The sequence below is a fragment of the Dendrobates tinctorius genome, unplaced genomic scaffold, assembly GCF_039654945.1.
Source record: "Dendrobates tinctorius isolate UK_male_01 unplaced genomic scaffold, ASM3965494v1 ptg000107l, whole genome shotgun sequence".
NCBI classification, from domain to species: Eukaryota; Metazoa; Chordata; class Amphibia; order Anura; family Dendrobatidae; genus Dendrobates; species Dendrobates tinctorius.
The window spans coordinates 9775833-9794010 of record NW_027361775.1 but is presented as its reverse complement, the minus strand read 5'-3'; the positions used below and the strand labels follow the sequence as shown (position 1 = coordinate 9794010).

General features: G+C 40.0%; 2 protein-coding genes across 4 annotated transcripts in view; one reads left to right on the top strand and one right to left on the bottom strand.

Annotated features, from left to right (window-relative positions):
- Window positions 1–18178, top strand: part of MCPH1 (microcephalin 1) — a 461844-nt gene that overhangs the window by 197893 nt on the left and 245773 nt on the right. The gene's annotated exons all lie outside the window — the stretch shown is intronic.
- ANGPT2 (angiopoietin 2) overlaps window positions 4745–18178 on the bottom strand; it is a 58294-nt gene continuing 44860 nt past the window's right edge. The window contains exons 5-9 of the mRNA XM_073589177.1: window positions 16128–16252; window positions 11220–11321; window positions 9051–9217; window positions 6622–6752; window positions 4745–5533 (exon numbers count right to left, since the gene is read on the bottom strand). Of these exons, the coding sequence (XP_073445278.1) occupies window positions 5361–5533; window positions 6622–6752; window positions 9051–9217; window positions 11220–11321; window positions 16128–16252 (698 nt within the window). The 3' untranslated portion in view covers window positions 4745–5360. The remainder of the gene's footprint in view (window positions 5534–6621; window positions 6753–9050; window positions 9218–11219; window positions 11322–16127; window positions 16253–18178) is intronic.

Below are 18178 nucleotides of genomic sequence, written 5' to 3'. Positions count from 1 at the left end.
AGTATGTGGGGTCAAAGGCATATTGGGGTGCATAACACTTGGCCGCAGGGCAGGCCTGTCAATGCATAGAAAAAAAAAAGAGTGCAGGAGTACAAAATGCATAATGTAAAGTGGATTTCCTGAGCACTTCCAGTATGTGGGTTCAAAGTCGTATTGGATTGCATACTACTTGGACCCGTAGAAGCGAGTAATCGTGAAACGGCCGTTGTCCGGCACTTCCCTCCCCTAGCATTCCACTAACGTCCTGCATGTCCACATATCCATTGATGGAATTCATGCGCAATAAAGACGCACAGTTTTTCAGCTATATTGGTGAGTGCTGCATATTTCTTCTTTTTTCATTTCACATTGAAATATTCATGTTTTTTCATGCAAGCACCTCCGTTTTTTGACTGAAATATGTGCCGCAATACTTCAGATAAATAGCTCCGTCTGTTGATGTGGTGATTTGTGTGCCCTAGTTTGCCGTTCATCTGTTTGCTCTTTGCTGGGTGCATATTACTTGGCAGAAGGGCAGGCCTTTCAATGCATAAAGAAAGAGTACGGGAGTACAAAATGCATAATGAGGTGGATTTTTATGGGTCCAGCATGTATGTGGGTTCAAAGTCGTATTGGAGTGCATATTTCTTGGCAGCAGGGCAGGCCTTGCGGCCAATGCATACAGAAAGAGTACGGAAGTACAAAATGTACAATGTGAAGTGGATTTTCCTGGTCCCTTCCAGTATGTGGGTTCAAAGTCGTATTGGAGTGCATATTACTTGGCAGAAGGGCAGGCCTTATTGTCAATGCATAAGGAAAGAGTACGGGAGTACAAAATTAATAATATGAAGGGGATTTCCCTGGGCCCCTTCCAATATGTGGGTTAAAAATTGTATTGGAATGCATATTTATTGGCAGCAGGGCAGGCCTTGCGGTCACTGCATACAGAAAGAGTACGGGAGTACAAAATGAATAATGTGAACTGGATTTTCCTAGGGCCCATCCAGTATGTGGGTTCAATGGCTTATTGCGGTGCATATGACTTGGTAGCAGGGCAGGCCTTGCATTCAGTGCAACATTTTTTATGGAGGCCCTCCTGGACATCTCGTGAAAGGGATATTGGGGTGTGTCTTAATTCTTGGCAGCCCATCCACTCACTGCATAGGTTAAAACCGTTTAGGAGACCCACTATTTAATAATGGCCCTTTAAGAATATGAATGCTGCCTGATGCCCCACTAAAAATAGGCTCTGTGACTTTAAGAGTCCATCCTTCATAAATGAAACAAGATATGTCTACTTATGTGTCACACACCACATGGCCAGCTAGGGTTGTTAAATGTTGCAATGATATTTCCCAGTGAATGCATTAGTATTGGTTGAAAGCAATGTTAAAGTTGAAAAGCGCTTCAAAAATGCTGCGTATGAACATAGCCCAAGTGGAGGAGGAACATTTTGGTCTGGGGTTAATATTTTGCCTTGTATACAAGTCATTACCTGGAAAGGATGTACCTTAACATATTTCCCAGCAAAATCCGTTTTGGTTTGTTTTTTGGTGCACCGGAAAAAATGGCATGAAACTCTGAAAATATTGTTTAAAGCTGTGAACTAGGAGTCAGGAATGCTTCCAGGGGCGATCCCCATGATGTCCCCATGTCATTTGAGCAGTGTTTCCATCATTTTCTGACGTTTTCAGACCCTAAAAGTACCCCCGAGGGGGAACGCGGTAAAAATGCTCAAGTCTCCCATAGACTTACATTGGGCTCGTTGTTCTGTTCGAGTACCCGAGTATTTCAATTTGCTCAACCCGAACAATGAGCACCTGAGCATTTTAGTGCTCGCTCATCACTATTTAGGATGTATATGCCACAATCACTCATAGTAGATGTTTATATATGGATTTCATTTTTATTTAAGCTGCTACGTCCAATTTTTCTGTTTGTTCTATCTCTAATATATGAAGACCTCTGCATAGTTTTTTTTAATGATGTTCAAATATTTTAGTTGTTACATATGTCTTATTGTATATATTATTTCCTTCTAATAACTTTGGAGGTGCCACTGCCATTAATTTGTCGATCAGAGTGGTACTCTCATGTCTTGAGGACACATCATAATTGTATGGTATATGCAGATTGCACGCTTACCTGTCTTGAGAACGGGGCCCCTGTCCAGCCTGGTGCTACGCCTGTTGTCAAAGCAGGCATGGCCATAAATGCCTGGCGCACTCTTTTCTCTTAGCAGCTTAGGAAAACTGCTGCTGCCAATCCAGTGCAATCGAGTTTTATATCTGAGGCCGACTGACAATTTACACTACAAGGAACACTTGCACAATTGTCTTTTCGACAAACACGACAACTATAGGTGCAAATGTTTTAGGTGTCTTTGGCAATTTTTTTTTAGTTGTCTTTTATCTTTTTCTTGTATATGTTTTTTTCAATAAATATGCTCACAAAACTTTCATTGACTATCCTAGATAATATAGAAAGTTCAGTTTCTAATTAGCATAGTGAAAATAATTTTAATATTTGACACAACATATAATTAGAAATCTAGAGAAACAACTGTGAGCAATGCAAAAAAATCAAACGTTTGAGACCGGCAAATTCTATGAAAACAGGAAAATAAATAATTACCCATTTATTGAATTTAGTCTATGTTTACAAAAAAAAAGACAATGTTCACAAAGGAAAAAGACGATGTTCACAAAGGTCATACACTTCATATCTATATCAAAATATTAAAAAGTATAAAACACAAAATGGATCTTGCATAGACTACATATTTTAGAGAAAGTTGCTTTAATATGCAGTTGGCTGTAATATAGCAAAGGATTTTTTCCACTGCAAGCTGTGAAATTTTGCAAACACAAGTTAAAGGGCTTTTTGTTGTTAAAAAATAGGGCAATTTGTTTTTCATGTTGTCTTTGAGAAACGCCTATACTTTTGCCCATGAGTCATCACCAGTATTGCTGCTTATTCCGTTTTACTTTGCCAGTCATATGCTGTAGAGAAGAATGGTGCTGATTCTGTTTGAAAGACTGGACAGATCCTTTATTATTTTCTAATTATATAGGCTTTCAAATGGATATGATAATTAATACACAGAATTAGAGGGGTGTTTACATGTTCTTAAATTGCTTTAATTAGTTGGACAGCATGAAAATTAGCAAGTTTGCAATTGACTTGCTTTTTCTATCTAGTGCTTATCATGCTTATTTCTGCAATGAAAGATTTATTCTTTTATAGTGTACAGATGGTTTACATGGAGCCCACTCTCAAGTGCCTGATTGGAAAGTGGGCAGTAGTTAATCCCATCCTGGATTGTAACTCTTATCATTCCAGTCAACTCTCTATACAGCTTCTCAGCAGCCCAGCAGCTTTCACAGCAGGTCCTCCTCAACAAGGCTCTCTGCTCTTAAGGTACTGTCACACTTAAGGGCCCGTTACACATAGCGATATCGCTAGCAATGTTGCTGTAACATCACTGGTTTTGTGACGTAGCAGCGATATTGCTAGCGATATCGCTGCATGTGATAATTACCTCCGACCGGCTCCCCCTCTGCTCATCACTGATCGCGCGAGAACGTCCTGGACCATTTCTCGTCGGGCACTTCCTGCTGGGCTTCCTGTGGCACCGACGAGCGTCGCGTGGACGCGGGCGGGAGGAAGTCAGGATCGCCTCGTCTGACAGGTAAGTAGGGACCGCTGACCCCTGCTATGTCGCTGGTGAGATCTGCCTGTGTGGCAGCTCACTAGCGACCACTTAGCGATGCACCAGCGATCCATATCGTTGTCGGGATCGCTGGTGCATCGCATAGTGTAACGGTACCCTTAGCGATGCACCAGTGATATGATGCGGTCAGGATCGCTGGTGCATCGCTAAGTGGTCGCTAGTGAGCTGCCACACAGGCAGATCTCACCAGCGACATCGCAGGGGTCGGGGGTCGCTACTTACCTGTCACACGAGGCGATCCTGACGTCCTGTCGCCCGCGTCCACACGTCGCTCGTCTCCACAGCAGGAAGTCCCAGCAGGAAGCTGACGAAGAGGAACGGTCCAGGACGTTCTCGTGCGATCAGCGATAACCAGCGGCGGAGCGGTCGGAGGTAAGTATCACACATAGCGATATCACTAGCGATATCGCTTAGTGTGACAGGCCCTTTACTATCTGGAGCTGTGTACTTGTTTAAATGCCCTGTTATTTCTTTGTGTAAGTATAGGGATAACCATGTAGACTCACAAGAAACCACTGATAGCTGAAGGTATTACAGCAGAACTTGTGCTGGGCTTTATAGTTTTACTAATATTACAATTCTATTCACCAAAGCTGTCACTTAAGGACAACCCACCCTGCTGGTAACCAAGAAGTAAGTAGGCTGTACTGCTGGGAACTGCTCAAGAGAGAGCTTGAGAGTACTTTCTTAATATAGGTTATTATAATGTTCAGCATCATTTTTTGACTAGACTTTGCTTAACCTGCTACTTCTGCTGTAATTGGTTTGTGTGAAGTTTTTTTTTCAATCGCTAATGTTTTAGAGAATTGTAAAATAATCCAAATTAATATGAAAAAAAGCCTTCCAATGCGCAGGTGCATTGTAGCAGGTATGCTGAAGTCCGTCATATGACATTTATTGACTTCCTCTCGATCTCATAAAACTATAGCTGCACACATTAGCCATGTTTTACTCTATGAACAAGTATTCTTTATCTTTTGTGAATTCTCCTCTTATGTGCTTCTGTAAATATAATCTCTTCTACTATATCAGTAATGTTTGTTCACCAGTTTACTTATAAGAGTCATGCAGGTCACAAAAAACATTCAATCTTTGAGAGAAGACAAGATTCATTGGCAATTTGAATCGTACCTCGATTACATGTGGAATTTGCAGGTTTGCTTTTTTTTACCATTAAGTAATTACCTATAATAATCTAAAATATGTAAACAGGTCATAAAATATATTCTGGGCTACTCTTATTTATATGCTTAGCACATTATCAAAATCTGTATACAGTTAATTTACAGTCATATGTACACCACATAATACAAAACATAATACAAAGTGGTTTGCAGGTAGGCTGCCATGAAGACTGCAAGTATGTGTCTGCAGAGAGGCACAACTTTGGGTTTCTGTATACTTCACAGTTCCAGTTATTTACATCCAAATGTTGATCACAGCAGAAAGTTTCTCAAAGGCCGTGTCAAAGCTGCCTTGAACAGTCTTATAGATAAGGATTTTAATAATTCCTCCCTTTAGTAAAGTAGTCCACTTTCTAGAGTATTGTTTCTTGATTTCCAATCAACATGGCGGCAGGTATGACTTTTTAATCATGTTTTCTAATGTTTATTGAGCTTGCAACTGTTTCCAGAATGGAAGGAACGTTTTAGTTTTGTATTTGAAAGTCAACTGGCCGAATCATCATTGTTGTTGCTTTCAGAGAATACCCCGATCCTTTCCAGTAGTACCATTTGATTCCATTAAATTTGTTTGTATTCTGCCCCAATGAGTAATACATCCCATTCAAGTTAGAAGGACCACAGGCATCAAACCACCAACCTGGAAGAAAGGACACCAAACATTTTAGTTTACCTCCATAGCTCATTGACTAAGTAACCTATAACGTGTTAAAGATTGTAATAAAATTTGTCTTAAGAGTTAGACCCTCTTTTATTAAATGTGGCACTTCACCAAAAATCTTTCTCAAGAAAATAATAAAAAAACTTATGCTGCAGTTGCCTAGGTAGAAGTCTACTTCAGAGTTACCTTGTGGCAACGTTCAAACCTTCTTGTTGGAGGTTCAAGGTAAATTCGAGAGGGAGTCCCTTAGATTCCACTCATCAAAGTAGCCATCCCATCCTGGTGCAGTGTGAACGCTGTGGCAATTTATCTATGATTCTTTTGAACTGAATGCATCCATCAGATGAGCAGTGATGAGAGTTTATCAAAAGGATTCATGCTGCTCTAGTCCATCGTCCATCCACAGCCCTGCATCTTGGGCCTCTCTTTGCTTTGACTACGCGTCATGCGATGTCATGACATGCATCACGCCATAATGATGCCACTGGGCTTAGTAAATGCTAGCGGCCCCCAGGATGCTGGCAACAGAAATGAAAGACTGCACTGGTCCAGCTAACACGAGGACAGACTAGACACCGGACTAGCGAAGCACTAATTTTTTTTTGCTTCACTTTAGTGTTGACTCATTTTAGGATTTCTAAGCAATTTATTTTAATTTACTACAGCAGATTGCTATAAACTATATTATGTAAGACCGTTATAGACTTGCTTGAAAATTAACTAAGTGAGACCTAAATTGCATCAGAAAACTTATTTTAGGCAGGGACGACACAGCCCAAAAAAATCACACAATTGTAATGCAACCTCGATGTTTCTTTATAGGAAAGCAAGGTCCCAACCTACGACTGATTGCTGTGAGGTTATTTGCCAAGATCTTTACGTTTTTTTTTTATTATTATAAATCTGCAGCCAAACTTGTTTTGTAATCCCAGCCTAAAAAAAAAAAGATTCTGATTTCACAGTTCAGAGGCAGGCACAACATTTCGGCCATCTCAAGTTCCAAGTAAATAGCAGCGTGCAAATGCCAGTAAAAATAGGAAGACCATAAAATTGAAAACCGTTCCTACCTCCTGTCGCCATTTGTGAGCACTTGCAGATACATTTGTCATTGTCTGCATCCTTTGTGCTAAACTCATTTCCTGGTTGGCTTATACTGTTTATTTTGCCCGCTGTCCCAGTATATCCTTTGAGGTGAATCCTGCGGTAATTGAAAATGGAAAGAGAATTGGTGTTGGAAGTAAAGTGTTTTGCTGGTTCGCATTAATGGAAAAATGTATCACCGTGTATACAGAAAAGCTTTCCATGTCTGGCTTCATATTGAATCTGTTGGTTCCTGTATTCTCGTTTCTTCCAGCTGTTAGGTATTGCTTTCTGTTATAAATGTGTATTATTATCCTTGACGGAAAGGGTTTTCGCATTTACTGTTTACACTATACACTCATAGACAGATCATCAAAAGTAACGCTACATCAAGTGTAAACTTGTCCATGAACATAAATGTAGAAACAAGCCGATCCTCAGAAACATAAAGTATCACAGTTATTTATAGAGCCTCCATCCATGATGTATCACATATTTGCTTATATTTTGAGAGGAAATGCCGTCTTAGCAGCCTAATCTTTGGCATTTACTTGGAAGCTGTGCTATTGGCTGACTGTAATGACCCATCGATGTCCTTTGCTCCCAAAAGCATTTGAGTGTCTGATGTTAAAAAAATATATAATAAGTTCTATCTAGCACCAAATGACAAAGATTTCGTTTTGACTGAAGATAGTAAGTGCTGAATGGGAAGATTATTAAAAGTTATTTCCTATTTTCCTCCCCAAAATTTGGGGTACATCTTATAATCAGCAAAACATGGTACACACATGGAAACAATTTATACCTTTCTTTTAAAGTAAGAAAAACCCACAATGGTCCCTAAAATAACTTAAAACTGGCAAAGGTAATTTTCACTTTAAATTTACTGAATATAAACTAATGAAAATCAGACATTGCTTTTTAATTGTGGTTCAACAGAAAATTAAAAAAAAACCTTACTGTATTTTTCGGACTAGACTATAAGACGTGCTTTTTTTCCCCAAAAATTTTTTGGGAAAATTGGGTTGTGTCTTATAGTCGGAATATACTTACAAATACTGTGGCAGCAGGAGTCGGGCAATTCTGCCTCAATCCCGGTCCGACGCTGCCGGGCAGTGATCACACTCCCTTCCCAGGCTGGTGCAGCAGGTACAGCGGTGATGCAGGGGGCTCCGCCGACATTTTGTGAAAGCCCAGAGACCCCACACATCCATTACTGCGATGCGTTGGCCTCCGGGAAAATGGCCTCTGGGGGCAGCGCATGCTCAGATTGAGATCTAGGCAACAAAATCTCGTCTTGCAAGATCTCGTTTCCGTGATCTCAATCTGAGCATGCGCCGCCACCGCATCGCAGCAATGGATATGCAAGGCCCCCGGGCTTTCTTAAGATGCTGGCAGAGCTACTCCACACCACAGCTGCAATAGCTTGGGATTTTTCTGGAGGCCACTGAATCACAGCAATGGGTATGCGGGGCCTCTGGCCTTTCACAAGATGCCGACGGAGCCCCGAGCACCACCACCTAACCTGCCGCACCAGCCTGGGATGGGAATCATATTGCCAGACAACCAAACATCTCCTGTGACCCTGCTCCACCAGCGCTGTTGATTTCCCCCCCAGGTAAGCTGAATTCGGACTGTAATACGGACCCCCATTTGACAAACAATTTTTTCCCCCTATTTTCCGTCTGAAAATTTGTGGTGCGTCTTGTGGTCCGGTGTGTCTTATAGTCCAAAAAATACAGTAACTAAATTCCTCATCAGTACATCTTTGTAATGTGTGAGAAGACCAGAGAACCCAGAAGAAATGTATCAAGCACAGAGAGAACACACAAACTCCTTGTAGATGTTGTCTTTGGTGGGATTTGAACCCAGAACCCCAGAGCTGCAAGGTTAACTACTGATCGACCATGCTGCCCTGATTTTAAAGGGTTTGTCCAGAGCAGTTTATAATCTGTCAATAGAATGTCATGAATACGAGATTGTCTATCAACTGGCACCTCTGCTCTGGCGGAAAGTAAATGGGGATAAAGGATAGTATTTGGCAGTGGCCAAATAACATTTTATAGGTCTGGTGTGTTGCGCCCCATGCATAGCTTATAACTAACTGCTGCCAGAGCACATTTCAGCTGATCACTTTCATGTCGATGACACACTCGATGGATAGGTCATCTATCGTTAAGATCTAGACAATCTCTTTAATGCCTTATTGGTTTAATATATGACTTGTTATTGATATGTGGAGTAGTTAGTATTTTTTATGGTATGTTGTGTAGATTTGTATTTGGCCTATTTATTTTACTTGTGTGTCAGCACAGAAAAAGCTGCTAATTATGTAGACAAGTACTTTCTATACTATGGCATACATGTTATCTCATTTTCCCTACTACCTTTCATACCGTCTCTTACAGATTCTCACCTGTATTTTTGGGCCTCCGTTCCTAAATAAAACTGGTCGTAGAGTGAATAGGCTTCATTTCCTTCCCAGTCTTTAAGCTGAATCTTGAGAACATAGCGCTGTAGATTTGTTAGTTGGGAGACGAGCTCATTGCCCAGCCAATATTCTCCAGATGGGTCGCCAAATCCCTAGGACATAATTATCATTTCATAAAGAACTATTTATACATTCAGCAAAAAATAAAACAGATGTTTGTGCTTAATAGGTGTCCAAAAACTAAGCAGCAGCTTTTGAGATGTTTTGGCTTTTCTTTCAAACCATGTAAAACATACATAAACATTAGTTTATGGAAAAAGTTATTGTCAGACAGTGGCCAATCTTTTATTTTACTCAGCAAAGGTTTTCTTAAAGGAAATCAACTTATAAATTAATGGTAAAAGTGCATGGCTAGTGCAGGATTATCTACGTATTCTTATAAAAAACGGCTTAGCAGAAATCTTGCAGCGAACACTGGGCTTAATTTTGCTGTGATTTATTTTGATGGCCAAGGAGGTGGGGGCTTAGCCAAGAGGCTGGGGCTTAATATGATTTTTAATGATGAGGGACGGTGTTCTGCTGCAATTAATTGCCTTACTGATGCTAACACTGTAAATATAGTAATATGCAGCTAGGGAAAATGACTGCTGTCCGGGAACATGTTTTTGTACTGTACAATTATATATAATCATCTATATATAATTGCCTTAAATTGTCCATCATCCACTTCCGTCTGGATGTCCCCGGATCCCACAATCCACCGCGCCGCACTGAAAGTACTCAGACCGCCATTTTGGATCACCCAAGTGATGCCGCTCGGATCCAGGACGCAGCTGCGATCCAGAACGCTGCTGAGATCTCGACCACCGCTCGGATCCAGGCCGCCACTGCGATCCCGACCGCCGCTGGTGGCGTCGCACACCATCTCCAGCACATGCCGCAAAACACCGTCTTTCCTGCCGGTTGTGACTGCACAGAAGTGGAGGGCCGCCACCCCCAGCGCCACAAAGCTGCCCCCATCGTGATGTTACTGCCCTCCCGATGCGATAGCATCGGGCACACATCTAGTATACAATACTTTCAGATTGTAGAAGGAGGTTAAGGGAAGAATTGTTGGAAGATATTTCTATATTTTCTAAGTTTTTTTAATAGATGTTAAAGGAATTGTCCACCTTTTGGGACAAATTTTTTTAATGTAATAATTGGTGCTAAATATCGTTTTTGCAGTTGGGTTTCACTCAAAATTTTCCACTGTCTGCCTTTTCTTACCTATGTGTTGCACAGTTTATTGCTATCTGCAGAATAAGTTAATAAGTTAATGGAAAATCTATTAGTGAGCTTGTTTTAAGATTGGACATACACATTACATGGTTGTCGGTCAAACGTTGCTTCGGGCTATCGTTCAGCCAACAGCCATCTTCATTGACTCTCCATACACAGGATCTCCAATGTTTTTTGTGAGAAAGTTGACGATTTACCTCCGGGAAACATTGCGAACAGTAGTTCAAAATTGGGCATGCACGATCAACATCTTCCCCAACCATCGGTTGTCCAGTGCCCCAGGCACGGTCAGCCAAACTCATTGGTATAGTTGGGTTCGGGCACTGTTTGTCTAATGTTTATGAGGGCTTAAAAGTCTAACTGGAGAGTTTGTAACTCTTTATCTGTCTTTTTCTGATCTTTTGTCAGCTGATTTATGAACACATACCATAGCAAAGTTGAATGTGTAGGGCACAAAAAAACCTGTAAAATACAAACTTTTTCTCCATTTTTGATGAAACCCAATTGCAAAATTGTTTTTAGCCCCAAATATCTGCACTTAAAATAAAAAAAGAATATATAAATCCGAAAAGTTCGATTTTGGCGCGCACGGCGCACCGTCAAAAGTGCGCAGCGCAGGTCAAAGCGCAACTAGCGCACGGCCTGCTCACGATCTGCGCACCCTATGCTAAAGATAGGGTGCGCCGATCGCAGGCGCCGCTGTGCGCTAGGAGGCGGCGCTACAAGCAAGGGGCGGGCACGCCGGGCAAAGAGCCGGCTCGGGGGCGGAGCTACCCCCGGCCGTGCGTGCGCTTAAAAAGCGCTAATGTGAAACCAGCCTTACTTTGTCCCCATTGACAACCTCATGCCAAGAGTCATTGTTTTTCTCTCTACCTTTTTATACTCTTTCCATGTTCTGTGGAAATCCACGCTGCCATCAAAGCGTTTCTGAATAATGGTCCAACCACCACCGCCATTTTTCATGTCACAGTATGTCTGTAATAAGAGTATACATGATTTTTATTATTACAGTCTCATGTAGAATCTAGCAGGTGATCGTTTTTTTTAACCAGTATGTAAAGTGTTAGATGCAGAAAGGAGAAAATGAAATGTCTTTCATCTACAATGATCAAACTCTAATAACTGCAATTTTTTTTATATGTTTACATACTTCAGTCTGCACTTCCAGTCAATATGTTTAATATGAACATATAGGGCCCGATTCATTATTGCACTTTTTTTATTGGTGGTTTTCACCTGTTTTTCATTTACACCTTCTTCTTTGTTTGTGTCATTTTATTTATTTATTTCAAATGTTTGCCTGGTTATTTCTTTTATGTTTGTAATTGTGGGCTGTTTTGGGGTTTCCAGGTATTTTCAGGTGACTTATTAATTGTGACTATTTAAAAAATATGACTTTTCAGAAAAAAAATGTGCTCCATTCCAGTCTTGAGTGCTTTTAGGCACATCTGAAATTTTATGTGCCCATTTTCAGACATTCCAACGGAACATGCAACTTTTCTCCAAAAAATCGCAAGTAAATAGTTAAAGACAAAAATAAAAAAGCCAGTCTATGGGGCCATGGAGAACACGAACAACACATGGGTGTCATCCGTGTGCTGTCCATGTTTAACATTTCAAAAGATAGGAGAAACTTTGGCACGTATTTGCTTATCAGTATGTGAAAAACGCTGATGACACAATGACCAAACACTGATGACACCGGTATCTTTTTTCCTCCCCACAGTTCTGTTTTTAAGCAACTTATTGAATTTCTTTGCGTTTCTGATTGATGGTTACAGTTTTTGCCTGGTTATTCGCTGAAAAAATATTTACTGTGATTTTATTTTTTACCTCTAAGTGCTACACTCTTATCATGGACGTAACATTTTATTCCTCCCTCCGCCTGACACATGGCCTCGCATTTCTTAAGCCTTGCCGGTTAGGAAGCCATCTAAGCAGCTTAGGAAAAAACAAGAGGGAATTCTGGAAACAAAATCAGGCACTTGTCTGGTAGCATCTTATGAATGCAATGTGAACAGCATAAACAATGGAAAATGAAAACAGGATCTCCGTTTCATAGTTTCACTATATGAGTTTGCCCCAGCACACAATGCAATGGGATGCTGATCAAAACATGTTTCTTTTAAAAGAAAAAAAAATGACATCATTGGCAAATGTTTAATCCATGCTTATTATTTCCATGTTGAAAAAAGTATTTTTAGACTTTTATAATGAAAATAAGTATAGTATTGAAATACAGCCATATGGTAAAGCTCAGAAATTTCATACCCACATAAAAAGTTGACAACAAATGGATCTATTTGCAACCAATATATGTTTGCATATTTTGGGCCCTATTTATTGGATTTGCGCCTGTTTTTTGTTTTTCATTTGTGCCTTTTTTTTTTTTAAATTAAATTTGCCTTTTTTTCTTTTTACGGACAGTATGTCAGTGCAAAAACAGACATGTCTGGTTTTTTTCAGGCAGCACGGATGACAGGGGCCAATACAAGTGTATGAGTGTGAAAAACATGTATAGCACACGGATGGCATTTAACATTGCAAAGTTTAGGAGAAGCTTTGTAATTTCTTTCTTTATCCATACTGTAAGAACACTGATAACCACACTGATGGTAAAAAAGGAAACACTATTGGAAAATGCTGATGACACTGGTACCAGATTTCACATACGTGTTTTAGCAGATGTGTGACGGAGACCTTGGAGTCCGTTTTATAATTTCACCTGTTGTCATTGTGGATAGAGTTTAGGGTTTCCAGATGTTTTTTACTAAGTCATCAATTGTGACTGTTTAGAAAGTCGCAAAATTTGACGCTCATGTACTCCATTCCCCCTTGAAGTTATTCTGTGTAAGTCAATAATTTTAGCGCAAATTTTTCATCATTTTTCAAAGCATGCCACTTTCTGTGCTAAAAAGTGACAAAGCATGTCAGAGACAAAAGACAGATAATTTTTTACTCAAAATTCATGAACCATGTGATATTTTAAAGCATCCCCCCCCCAATAAAAAAGTCCACAAATACCAGAAGATAAAAAAGGAAAGTGAATAAAAAATAAAAGCAAATGATGAATCTGGGCCTATATATTCAGGTCATCCAAAGTACACTACTCAAAAAATAAAGGGAACACTAAAATACCACATTCTAGATATCTCTGAATGAAATATTCCAGTTGCAAATTTTTATTCATTGCATAGTAGAATGTGCTCAGAACAATAAATCATAATTATCAATGTTAATCAAAATGAATATCCCATGGAGGTCTGGACTTGGAATGATACGCCAAAATCAAAGTGTGAAATCAAATTACAGGCTGATCCAACTTCAGTGGAAATGCCTCATGACAAGGAATAGATGCTCAGTGTGTGTGGCCTCCACGTGCCTGTATGACCTCCCTACAACGCCTGGGCATGCTCCTGATGAGGCGGTGGATGGTCTCCTGAGGGATCTCCCAGACCTGGACTAAAGCATCCACCAACTCCTGGACAGTCTGTGGTGCAACGTGACATTGGTGGATGGAGCGAGACATGTCCCAGATGTGCTCAATCGGATTCAGGTCTGGGCAACGGGCGGGCCAGTCCATGGCTTCAATGCCTTCATCTTGCAGGAACTGCTGACACACTCCAGCCACATGAGGTCTGGCATTGTCCTGCATTAGGAGGAACCCAGGGCCAACCGCACCAGCATAAGGTCGCCTAAGGGGTCTTAGGATCTCCTCTTGGTACCTAATGGCAGTCAGGCTACCTCTGGTGAGCACCTGGAGGGCTGTGAGGCCCTCCAAAGAAATGCCACTCCACACCATTGCTGACCCACTGCCAAACCAGTCATGCTGAAGGATTTTGCAGGCAGCAGATCGCTCTCCACGGCGTCTCTAGACTCTGTTACGTCTGTCACATGCGCTCAGTGTGAACCTGCTTTCATCTGTGAAGAGCACATGGGCACCAGTGGTAAATTTGCCAATCCTGGTGTTCTCTGGCAAATGCCAAATGTCCTGCACAGTGTTGGGCTGTGAGCACAACCCCCACCTGTGGACGTCGGGCACTCAGACCATCCTCATGGAGTCGATTTCTAACCGTTTGTGCAGACACATGCACATTTGTGGCATACTGGAGGTCATTTTGCAGGGCTCTGGCAGTGCTCCTTCGGTTCCTCTTTGCACAAAAGTTGAGGTAGCGGTCCTGCTGCTGGGTTGTTGCCCTCCTATGGCCCCCTCCACATCTCCTGGTGTACCGGCCTGTCTCCTGGTAGCGCCTCCAGCCTTTGGACACTATGCTGACAGACACAGCAAACCTCCTTGCCACAGTTCGCATTGATGTGCCATCCTGGATGAGTTGCACTACCTGAGCCACTTGTGTGGGTTGTAGAGTCCAACTCATGCTACCACAAGTGTGAAAAAACAACCAACATTCAAAAGTGACCAAGACATCAGCCAGAAAGCATTGGTACTGAGATGTGATTTGTGGTCCCCACCTGCAGGGTGTCTTGATAATTGCCAATAATTTCAATCTGTTGTCTATTCCATTTGCACAACAGCATATGAAATTGATTGTCAATCAGTGTTGCTTCCTAACTGGACAGTTTGATTTCACAGAAGTTTGATTTACTTGGAGTTATATTCTGTTATTTAAGTGCTCCCTTTTTTTTTGAGCAGTGTATATGTAGCTGTATACTTTGGATAATTTATACTTAATTTAATTGGAAACACTAAAATGGGCAATAAAATTCATGATTTTAATCTCACAAATTGTGCAGAAATTTTTCTTTCTTCAGCACTTGCCAGTAATGAAAATTGCCATAGGAAATGAGCATGATTGCAACAGTTTGGGCATGACCTGCAAGTTTGAACCATGTTTATTAATGAGAGGCTGAAGGCTCATATTCTGCAAAAGCACCCCTTAATAGATTTGGAACAAATGACAACATCTTTTCCTTTTAGACGAATGAAAGATATGATGGTCCTCAAATCATTTTGGGTTTTTTTCATTTGGGTTTTTCCTTTGTTGTTTTTTCTTTGCTCAAAATTAATATTGATGATGATTTTTTTTTAAAAGAAAGTCCCACAACTTGCGTGTGATCTCTTATATAAACTAAAATCAGCAGGTTTTTTTTTTGTTATAAGACCAATCATTACTTTAAATTTTTAACGTATAGTATAGAACAAAAATCCGGAACTTTTGCCAAGTGTTGAAGGAAGCATTGAATAAATGAGTCATCAGTTTTCACAAAACCTTAAGCTGCAGAGGTGTTAACTGACTTTCAGATGCACATCAAAATAGTTGTTCCCAGGGGAGCAACTATTGGAGAAAGTAAGTCTGCTGAGGGGCACTTAAGAGCTCTTTGATTTTATATTGCTATTAAGGAACTGACACTTTCTTTTACTCTACAGTGAAAATATTACAAAGTAGCTGGACTCCAGCCAGACTGTGTCTAGGAAGAGTTGATGGTCATTTCATGACCAAAGTCCTTTCTTGAAAAGATTGTTCTGGTATTGCTATTTACTAATCACAAAGACACACTGTCATTAATGATCACAAAGTAGGGAAACTCTTTTTGACGGAGTGTTGGTGACTTCTAGAGTACCTCCACAAGGCCACCATAGATCAAACATGACTGGCAAGAATTTATACATATTTGATTTTGTACAACATTCATCTACAAGCATTGTGCATGTTGGACTTCAGTATGTTTGTAGAGAATCGGAAATTGTATAGCTTAAAAACAGACCAATTATGAGTGAATATTTGCAGACCGCTGTTTGACGACTGCATGGAATTTTCCTACCTTGACCTGTTCAGTGGTATTTGCCATCATCAATGTGTATATGCCATTTGAAGTCAGCCCAGATTTATACGCTTCAGCACAGTCTTTGAATGTTATTTGCTCTTCTTTGGCAACAAATGATGACGCTAAAATTAAATTGAAATAAAGACTTATGGTATATAAATCAGCAACAATACTATCTCGCACATATACCAGTGGCCATAGATTGGATGTGTCAACATTATTAATTTGGTTGGGCCTCTAAAAATTCCTTTATGCCTAGCTGGTATATCTGAGTATTCAAACCATAGTTAAATGGAGTTTATTGCTACAAAATGACTGTTTATAATCAAGCACAGTTGCTCTTCCTTGGCATGGACAAACAGAACAGTTCAGTGCACCTTTCCGTTGGCTTATTTTCCATCTGTCTCTGGAAAATGTGAAAAAAACATTAAAACTATAATTTTTGTATTTTATATTAAAACCACAGCAACAATTATTCACAATAGCAATGGCAAATTTGACCAACAATAAGGTCATAAGTTTTTCCCATCTGTCTCCTCCCTTCTCCCTTTGAGAAGGTGCCACAAACTGCCCCCACATTCTAAGGCTGCACTGAGCACATGTACTTGGTTTGATCAGTCATTTTGTGCTGACAGAAACCCTTTTAGAAGAACTGTGTTAGGCTACTTTCACACTAGCTTTTTTTTTGCGCCGCGTGCGCAGTCCAAATGCATACAAAAAATGCATCAAGCGTTTTGCATGCGTTTGCTTATTTTATGCGCATGCATTTTAACCAGTTTGTTGCCATGTGAACTCTTGCAACGCATGCGTTTTTAAACACTGACGTGCACATGTTTCCCTTTAAAGAAATGCAAATTACATTCTAATTGTAACACACAGTATGGGGCATATACCAAGCTAAATATTGATCTAAGCTAAGAGCTTGAGAAAAAGTAAAATGTCTATCAAGATGCCCAGGTTCCATCACACGGAGTAGACCACAGTGGAAGAAACACTCATCAAAGTTTTTATCCTCTTAATATATTGCAATTATCATATTATACAGTACTGTGTACTTACTGTTGCTCATTTTGCCTTTCTACCCACTTAATTCTCCTGTTTTCCATTAGGTCTATGACATTGCGTGATTAAAAACTGACTAGCTGAATCTTTCTAAGCTATTTGTAGAAACAGGAGGTCAATTTTCCCTGTGCAAGTCTTAAGTCATTGCAAAAGTTAATGGCAGATGGTGCAGCTGGGTAGAAAGACCAAATGAGCTATTGTAATTATACATTGCTATATATGATGACTGCCAATATATTAAGAGGATAAAACTTTGTTGGGAGTGCTTCTTGAACAATTTAGCGCGTCTTCTCTCTGCCTAATCTAGTTGTAAACGTCATAAATTTGAGGCCAATATAACCTACTTCCATGTATTTTTATCTACGATATTAAGAGGATTTTAGATTTTTATGTTGAAAACATTTTACTATGAAAATTCAGCTTTTATTGTGATATTCACTTTCATATTTTATTTCTAATATTTTGGTTTTAATTTTATCCTTTGCTTTTATGAGACCAATGTACTTGTCACTCCGTCCTGTCGCTCAGCATTATTCACTGATATTTATGCTTGTTTGCCTGTTAGATAAGTTGCTTGTCTTCATGCATATACATATTTATATTGCGGTACATTTTTTAATTACATTTTTCCGATACATTTTTGGGTTTTGCAATCCTGTGAAATCTGATACTAGTATTCTTTATGTTGTTAGTTTCCTGTTTTAAATAAATATCAATATCTTACATGGCACCAAGTCAATTTCTAAATTTAATACTCATCTGTTTCTGGAAAGTATTATGTTCTTAAGTTTGTGATCCAAAGTTTAAGAACACTTGAAATAACAGTTTTGTTATTGTGCTAGGCTAATCTCGCTTGGTATTCGTCCAGAAAAACACAACTGCTTGGTCCAAAATTTTGTTTTCACCAGACAATTTTTTTTCACCGCTTTCAATTGAAAGCCATTAGTTTCAACGTAGTTTACAAGGGATATAGGATGATAAAATGC